Source organism: Cryptotermes secundus, unplaced genomic scaffold (assembly GCF_002891405.2).
Source record: "Cryptotermes secundus unplaced genomic scaffold, Csec_1.0 scaffold2763, whole genome shotgun sequence".
In the NCBI taxonomy this organism is placed as follows: domain Eukaryota; kingdom Metazoa; phylum Arthropoda; class Insecta; order Blattodea; family Kalotermitidae; genus Cryptotermes; species Cryptotermes secundus.
In genome coordinates, this window is record NW_019727147.1 from 119,330 (window position 1) to 128,238 (window position 8,909).

Sequence of the window (8,909 nt, forward strand, 5' to 3'; positions counted from 1 at the left end):
TGTTCTCTGGGAGATCTAGGGTGCACGCACGCACCGGGGGAAACACTGCTTTCGGTGTTTTGAGCTCACACACACAATTGGTGGCTCTGCATTTCTGTTATCGCTACTGGATGAGTGAATATAAGACTCACAGTTAAATGACTAGCTGTGTACTAATTCAATATTTGCATCACAAGGTTCCGAACCCATGTACTACCTTCAAGTCAAACATTTATTGAAACTGAAATTGTGGAAATATTCGTTAATACGAAACATCAAGTTGATTGCAGAGTAATATTTTCTTGCATCATCCTATTTACTGTACGAGCCTTAAGCTGCTTGTAATTAAGTGCATCTTTAACGAATTCTTCTGTTTCGTCTACTTGTCGAAATATATTTCAGTAAAGGAACATGCGATTAATGAAATTTAGGGACATGTAATTAAAGGACACATTTGACAGCGCTCGAAGTAATGCAGGTAGATACGTACTAGTTCTTCAAAATATCAGAATGAAACCTGACAGGCGGTGTTAAGTGTGCGGTCTTCGTCCTAACATGGCTGCCTTACGAATGATTGTTGTATTCACATTTGCTTTGCACGCATGTCAAGTGGTCCTGTCTGATATTAAGGACTTAGAGTTTCAGACGTTCTTGAACTGTTTTATCAAAATCTGCACACAATACTTCAGCGAAGAGCTTGTGATCTCTCTTCCGCCCTATCGTGCACAGAACTTGAGGTTCTCAGGTGAAGGCCGCAACAGATCCCTCATACAGGAGGCACGGAACTTGGGATGGATCCTCTTTCAAGAACTTGTGACTTCCGGTCAGTGGTCTCTGTTGGTGTATAGAGGTCGTGATGAAGGCAGCTTCAAGACACAAGTCGGGGAAATGTATCACAGACCATCGAGTTACATCATATATTTGCAGAACAATGTTACCGGTGATCTGAGCGACATACTTCGCCGCTTGAAAACGTTTTACTTTCGAAATCTAAGATCCAGATTTCTTGTGATTTTGGACGAGAAATTCAAGGAGCCAGAGACGAAGGTATCAGAGGTTTTGGCGAAATTGTGGCAGTTCAAGATTGTTAATGTTGCCGTGTTATTGAAGCTAAGGGCACGAGACATTCTGCAGATCGGTGTAATACCAAAAGGCTTGGAACAACTGCAAGTGAGGCGATCTGACAGTGCAGTTGGTGTTTACACTTGGTTCCCTTACAGAGACAGCAGCAACTGTTACAATACAAGAGAGGTCCATCTTCTGGACTTGTGGGTCATGGAAGGGAGCGGCCACTTTGCCCTAAACAAGTGTCTGTTTCCAAACAAAATTAAGAACAGTCTGAACAATTGCCCTGTTGTAGTCTCGACAACACAACGTCATCCATTCGTAGAAGGTCCAGATTACATAAACACGGACGATTCCTTCGAGACAGTGTACAGCAGAGGATGGGACATCAACCTCCTGAATATCGTGAAGGACGCAATGAACATGTCACTGCGTTTTCTGCCGCCGTCTGTAGAGGCACTTGGGAGATTGTTGGACAACGGGACCTACTTAGGTGTAATTGGTGACCTGACGTACAATAAAGCTGACATCGCCTTATCGGGTTTGCCTCTGATTGCACCGTTTACCGATAGAGGGGACCACACTGCGGTGTATTCCAGATCTGAATTCATTTGGTTGGTTCCTTGCGCAAGACGTCTGCTCGGCTGGAGTAATGTTTTCCGAATTTTCTCTTATTCCGTGTGGTTGTGTGTCTTCTTATCCTTGATCCTTGCTGCTGGCGTGATGCGTTTTCTGGCTAAGGGGACTCAAGGCGTTGCAAGATGCAGCGATCTGTCCGCGTCGTCATGCAACATACTGGCTATGTCCCTAGGATCCGGAGTGTCCTCTGTACCTCGATCCTCATCTGTAAGGATATTCTTTCTTGCCTGGATATGTCACTGCATGGCCGTGAACACTGTTATCCAGTCATACTTCACTGCCTTCCTCGTGAAGTCGGACCTAGAGAAACAGGTGTCAAGTGTGGACGAGATTTTCAGTTCTGGGATGGACTACGGTTTTATACCACAGTTCGATATATTTTTCAACATAAACGGAACAACTCTTGACAAAACCATATTGCATGACAGAAAAGACTGTACCCGTGTCTGGTCCTGTCTCCGTAGATTGGCATATGACAGAGATTTCGCTGTGCTGTTTAGCGAGGTTAGTTATGAAACTGACGTGAAATATAGGTTCCTACATAAACTGAGCTCTACACCCCTGGTTTGCAGATTACCGGAAACATTTCTGAGTTTCTATTATTCTCTGTATACCCCGAAGGGGCACCATCTTCTTGAGCGGATGAACGCTGTCCTCAGCAGAATATTTCAAGCTGGATTGTACAGTGAACTTCAGGAGCTCGACGCTCACGTGTTGAAGGTAGCGGTACAAGTCGGTGGCAGAGAAGGACCTGATGATGAGTACCGCCCGTTCAGTCTGAAGCATATGAGAGTGGCCTTCTTCATCCTGCTTGCCGGGCATGCAGTGAACTTGCTGGTACTGCTGCTCGAGACGTTGTTCTGGAGTTCCACACGTGTACGTTAATGGTTAATGCTTCATATTGTCACGTGTTCGAGTGACTATAGACGGGGTTTGGACTGATAACTGGATTTATTGCACACTTACAGAACGTAGCTATGAATAACTGCGACAGTCTCGCTGAGTTACACGCTCCAAAGAACGCTGTAACTAAGCACACATAAAGTCTTCTCAGTCTTCACTATCCGTTGCTTGGTAGCGGCTTCCAAACGCGAACGTTCCCCTTTCCTCTGCGTTCCCGAAGTGTTCCCTGCCTCAGCTAAGAGCTTCTCATTTTTCACAACTGCAAGTCGCAACTGACTCAACCACATCTGAACTACTAATCTTCGTTATATAGCTCTGGCACGGACCACACAGAAAGCGTCTCTTCCATTATTACGTTTTCTCTCGTTGCCGGAGGAAATACGTGTCCAGAGAGCTGTTCCCTACCAACGGCTGTTGCACTGTCGCCTGTCTACACAGCTGTTACTTGGCAATGGGTCTACATGTCACAATATTAATGTAGTGTGTTATGAGCAAGAGTTGTATATGAATTTAATGTGTTTAACGAAACATTATTACTGTGACAAATAGAATGTAAAGTATGTCCTAGGTTATGACACCCTGTAATCTGATAGACGCATGTCATCCGCCCCTCTGCTATACAAACTGCCGTTTCAGGATCCTAACTGACTCCTTCCATGAAGATACTATTTATGTTTCCCCGAACATCGACAGCCGGCTACCACACTACACGAGGTCATAACCAAAACAAGAACACTAAGCTTCAAACGGCCTCTTAAATATGTAACAATTAAATTGAATTATAAATTTACGTAATTTATGTTTATTTTATATTATGATATATTTGTGAACTGTGGCCACTCAGTGTAGTAGTGTTGAGCGGAATTAAGATTTTTTTTTGCTAGTGGGGTGGGACTAAGTCCCTTGTACTGCGGCCACTTCTGGCCTATTGCACTAGCCCCAAATTATAGGTGAGGGTGATTGTGGAGCCATTGGTGGAATGAAGATTGGCCCCAGCACCACTTTGTCCACCACAAATCCCACTTGACCAGACCCGGGATCGAACCCGGGCCGCCGCGGTGGGAAGCCAGCGGCTAACCACTTGAGCCATGGCGCGGCCTATTTGTGAATTACTTGACAGTAATACAGGGCACATTTGATACTTGTGTTACTTGTCGAGCATGGAATGTGTCACAGCGGTGTACGTGTGAGTTCTCTCTCCATGCCTTGTCATGCCAAAGTATCACAGTTTTAGTCGCCAGAAGGTCCTAACAGAACGCACAGAGCCTAGGAGTTTTCAGTCCTTTGGCGACGTAACATATTTAGAAGCAACCTTACTGTGCGGATGGAAAACACATATTCTTGTCTGAAATATACAGCTTTTACTAAAATTGCTACAAAGTCAAGGAAAAGTAGAATATGAAAACGAAACGTCTGCTGTCTCTCTTTGTGAAGAACCTGTAAGTTTGAGTCGTGTTTTCGTTAAAATTATGGCACATCATCTCGAACTTTTGAGCGTTAAGCGCAGCGTCTGGCTCATGGCCTTGGAGAAGGGTCTACTTTCCTCAGAGTATGGTGGGTATTCTGATCTCAAGTGACTTCATGGACAGATACACACTGACGACTTTAATCATTGAGATACTGCGCAAGCGCTTTTTAAATCATATATCTTTGCCACGTGCATCAAGAATGTATTTCTGTATATATTCAAAAACAATGCTTCTTCGTGAAATTATTCTTGTCCCTGCATTGTCTGTATTTCGTTGTGTTCTTTGTTGGAGTTGCCTTCTTGTCTCATTTTTAAAATTTCTCCCATCACGTTTATTATTTGCTACTCGCCACGAGGCGTTTCAGTGTCTTATCAGCACGGCTGAAATTACTTATGCATCACTATAGTGAAGGGAAGATGTTCTAAGAGTGCACCTACTTTCGGCAGTCTTCGCAGGTTCTGGGAGTAGCCGTTACACTGAATAAGTTAAAATGTTATAACTTCTTTCATGTCACGCTAAACGTTAGCTGTCAAAACACGAATATGTTAAAATGTACACTGTATTGGAATAAGTAACAGAAATATATATAAACGGGTACAAGTGTAAAGAAGCAATAATTTGTATAGGGGTGTATACCCCACTAGTCCCCACTACCTACCCTTTGGAGAGAGCCAGCCAATATATAAACGGTACAGTATATATTTATTTATTACGTCTTCTGTGCTTATAACAAATTCTGTCAGTCGTATTGACGTAAGTCGGTAGCTTGTGGATTATTTTGCTGCGTGATAAGCACAGGCAACCCTCGCTAATCTGGAGTGACTGTGGGGGGAGGTCAACCAGAGTAAATCATGATCCTGATTAGTGAAGCAAAAGGTAGACCTAAAAGAAAAAAAAAAGACTTAGAACACAAATAAATGGAAATTTTATGAAGAAGAAACCAGTGATCTTGGATATGGCACCGTGTATATATATATTGTGTTAACCGACGTTTCGGAGGAACGTATCGCCTCAATTTTATTGATATAGCCCCAAAATGCAAAAGAAAAGGAACTTAGAACACAAATAAATGGAAAATGTAATGATATAATTAGTGCTGATGAATATAAATAACAAAATATCACTGTAGAGCCTTTATATAAAAACTATAAAAAAGACAACACATTTGTTCATCGATAGAAGACTCATAAGCTGTACTTGATTCTGAACGTAACAATGCAGGTTTGAAGAAACTGTCAAGTTTTGTCTGAACAGAAAACTAACTTATCTGCCTGCCTAGATGCGTGTACTCAACTGTGAAGAGCATTTTCCTCATTTCAATTCGGGTTACCGGACATCCGAATTAACAGTAACCGTATTAGCGAGGGTTCACTGTATCTCAGATTTCATCACATAGAGGGATAAGATTATCCACACGTAATGAATTGGAAAAGATTCGGAAGAAAACAGCTGTGACCCTGTCCGCCTGTGCCTGGAGAGACTGAGGAAGCACACGGCAAAGTGTCACCCAGGATAGCAGGTGTCCCGGCCAAGATACGAACCCAGCACCTCTTGAATGCGAATGTGAAGTATTAACGCCGTGGCAGCCAGGCCGGTACTGAAGGAAGGGATATGATATTTTTGTAAGAAATCGGCACTCTCAAATCCAAGCGTGTGTCGGAGCGGTGGTGCTACAGTCAGTGACAGCTGGCTTCATTTCAAGCCCCCCCCCCCGCTGTGCTCAGAACAAGTTCCGCAAAGCTTGCTACAGACAGCGTCCCTTGCGGCTTAGCCATCAGTAAAACTAATTCAAAAAGAAATACAATATTAGAAAGAAAGAGTTAAATAACATGGCGAATCACAGAGAGCCCCTCTACTCCACGATAAATCATATATTTGCACTTTACGCTCAAGTAAACAAACAGTTCTTAATTTAATTGAATTTATAACGTTTTACATAATATCCGGACATAACGTCTGGTCTAGAAAACCAAAATTCAGCATCTGCACACCGCGTGTGGACTCTCGTTGAATATGAACTTTCTTACTCAAAAACTGGGATCCTTCACAGTACGCCCTAAACACAAAACTGCGATTTAATCGAAGACGGCGCCTCACAGTTTGATTACCTTTCAGCAAGTTGCGGCCATCAGCGCAAAGACTCAAAACCTCACATGTCGATTGTGTGCTGGAAGTGTGTCAGGCTTTTGCGTTTCTCAGCGCAGATGCGCCTCCGGCCATGTTTTAACAGCCTTGAAAGTGACAGCAAAGCGAGGCTTCGTTCAGTATTCGCCCGCTGACCTTCAGTAGGCGTGTGAGGTCAGAGATGACGCGAGGTCCAGCTTTGGGGTGGGGGAAACAATTCCTGTTAATATCCTGTCTTCTCGCCAGTAGACTGAGTCGTGCATCAGAAGCTGCAGGTTAGTGGCGTTGTCCTGTTAGTTTGATTCCAACTTTGCTACATAAGCAGAGGTGTGCCGCATCTCTGGCACAGTTTTGTGTGTTACACGGAGCCTGTGAGGTGAACCTGTTTCCTGTAATTGACGAGACTGAAACACTACAGTAAGTATACAGTTCTGCTTGTGGTTATGGTTTGAAATTATATAGAGCGCGGTCATCTTGTATGAAACGTCGTGTAGTTTGGCAGATATCTGCCGAAGTTGGGAGGGGTCTGCTGTCTCCATGTTGAGTCTTTCATCCCGAAGATGGAGGTATCAGGTTCTTCACTAAACGTAGGTAGCTATCCACCAAACTCCACGGCGTCACCTCCCTAAAGAGAGTGATAAATTTACTGGCCGTACGTACTGTACGTGATGCCTGTTGTCAGTAAACATCATTAAAACGTGTCACTTCTGATCCAGCCGTCATCATGCGTATGTTCGTCTTGTTGCTGGCAGTTCTCAGCGTCGCCGTTGCCGCATGTGTGGCGCTGCCTTACGTTGAAAGAGACGAGGAAACTGAATTATCTCAAGTAAGTCAAAGTTTAGTCATTTTAAATGGTGATTGTAGAACCGTGTTACTTAAACTGCGTTCTGATGTTAGTTTTGCTGTTTAATATCCATGGGAGAGTTGTCTGTGAACCTGAGACATTTGCTTGTTACGTTCAGTTACATATGTTGGCAGCGGCCTCACGTGAACCATGGAGACTTTAAGAGAGCCCACACAAGCAGTAGAACAACCCCTAAATTGCAGGCTATCCCGGCTCATATGCAGTGATAGGAGGCTTGAGAAATTACATAATGAGGAGCCTCATAATTTTCATTCGTCGACAAAAGTAGGGATATTGAAACGAAGACAGTTGCCATTGGCAGGCCATGTAGCACACAAAGTGAGTGAGGAAGGGAGAAGGGAAAATGACATGCAGAGTTTTGTAGGAGAACCTGGAAGAAAGAGACCACTAGGAAGACCTAGGCGGAGGAGGTTGGGTTTTATTTGAATGGGTGTTAAAGGAAATGTAGTTGAAAGTTGAGAACTGGTTTCGTCTGTGTTAGGGTATGGACCAGTGGTGGGCTCGTTGGGACCCCTTGTGTAGTTGAGCGACTGTCAGCTTCTGAAGGAGCGCACAGCTCCGGTAAGAGAAACTATATACCCATCTGCTATTTGCTCGAGGATGCGTCATCGGGATTTGTAACCTAAGTTTTGCTTCATCATTGTAAAGTTCTACCATACTTCCGGTAGTGTATGCCATCGGGAAGTTCACACACACACACACACACACACACACAAAAATTTGCGTCCGTAAGGGTGGCTACCCAAGGTAGGGTAGGTGGGTTTCGGTTAGTTGGATAATCAAGCCTGCGAATTCCGGAAACAGACGGAGGAAGTAGTTATGTGTTACTGGAGGGAAATGTTTCGAATTCCAGGAGCTTCCTGTAAGCAGTGATGCTCTGTGTTGGCTGATGTTTAATGTGGGCCAGTTGTGTGGATTGATACCAATGTTCTGTAACTCAGGCCATCCTGGAGAGAGTCCAGCGTTCTCCTCTGCCAGAGGAGAGGAAGAGTAGCTCTTCGGGAGATGGCACCAGAGCTCGTAGCCAGACTGGAGCCAGTCGTGCGACAAATGTTCGGGGCAACGCGACCCAAGCGGGGGGCGGACCACAGAGTGAGACACGAGAGCGCCAGGGTGGCGTCGCTTGGGACATCAAATGGTGAAGCAGCCTCACACAGCCCCTGCAGAAAGGCGTTTCTTGTTAAGCTGACATTGTCATATCTGGTCAAAAAATATTGTGCTTTACACACCCAGAAGATTCTGTCATTTTAATTGGAGGCTATTCTTACCGATGAATGTTTTTCATTAAACTAACAAAGACGACACAAGACACACTCAGAAAGTCCCAGAAGATATTAATTGCTTGTAGTGCTGTGTTGTACTGCCTTCCGCATAACGCTACACACACTTATTGGCTTGTTATTTACGCTGGTTTTAAGGCAAGTGTATTTTGTGATTGAGTCTACTGTAAAGGAGTCTTATTCAGTTCATGTGACTCTGTGTGTTACATTTGAGGGCCCCTGATGATGACCATATACCATATACCATATAACCGAAACATGTCTGTTTCCAAGATCATTCACTAATTAAACCAGGATAAATTGATGATATGTTTTTATCCCATTTAGTCCTCGTATTATGGTCCCTGTCCTGAAGCGGTTTTGTATAATTCACGCTTTCCCAGAACCATGCAGTGTTCTCCTGCTGAACAGGTTACTGTAGTGGTGACCCCTGACACTTGTTGTCCTCGTATTGCGAAGGTGCATAAATTTACACATGTTTCACCAGTCCGCCAGACGTCACCAGTTTAACACGAGTAAACAGAGGGTTTGCCTTTATGTGTTTCGCCACTGCTAGCCGTCATTAGAGGGCGTAGACATCGCTAG

At 44.1% G+C, this 8,909-nt stretch overlaps 2 protein-coding genes across 3 annotated transcripts; both read left to right on the plus strand.

Moving 5' to 3' along the window:
- Window positions 1-534: 534 nt before the first annotated feature.
- LOC111864571 (glutamate receptor) lies at window positions 535-2,568 on the plus strand. The gene has a single exon (XM_023851922.1). The coding sequence runs from the start codon at window positions 535-537 to the stop codon at window positions 2,566-2,568; it is 2,034 nt and encodes a 677-aa protein (XP_023707690.1).
- A 3,767-nt stretch (window positions 2,569-6,335) lies between these two features.
- On the plus strand, window positions 6,336-8,629 carry LOC111864569. Of its 2 annotated transcripts, none has more exons than XM_033751489.1 (3): window positions 6,336-6,454; window positions 6,896-7,005; window positions 7,986-8,629. In XM_033751489.1, exons 1-3 carry the CDS (start codon window positions 6,361-6,363, stop codon window positions 8,184-8,186), a joined length of 405 nt encoding a protein of 134 aa, XP_033607380.1. In that variant the 5' UTR covers window positions 6,336-6,360; the 3' UTR covers window positions 8,187-8,629. The 2 variants fall into 2 exon arrangements, 1 of the variants encoding a protein (XP_033607380.1); XR_002842825.2 differs by having other exon boundaries at window positions 6,422-6,596.
- The last annotated feature ends 280 nt before the right edge of the window (window positions 8,630-8,909 follow it).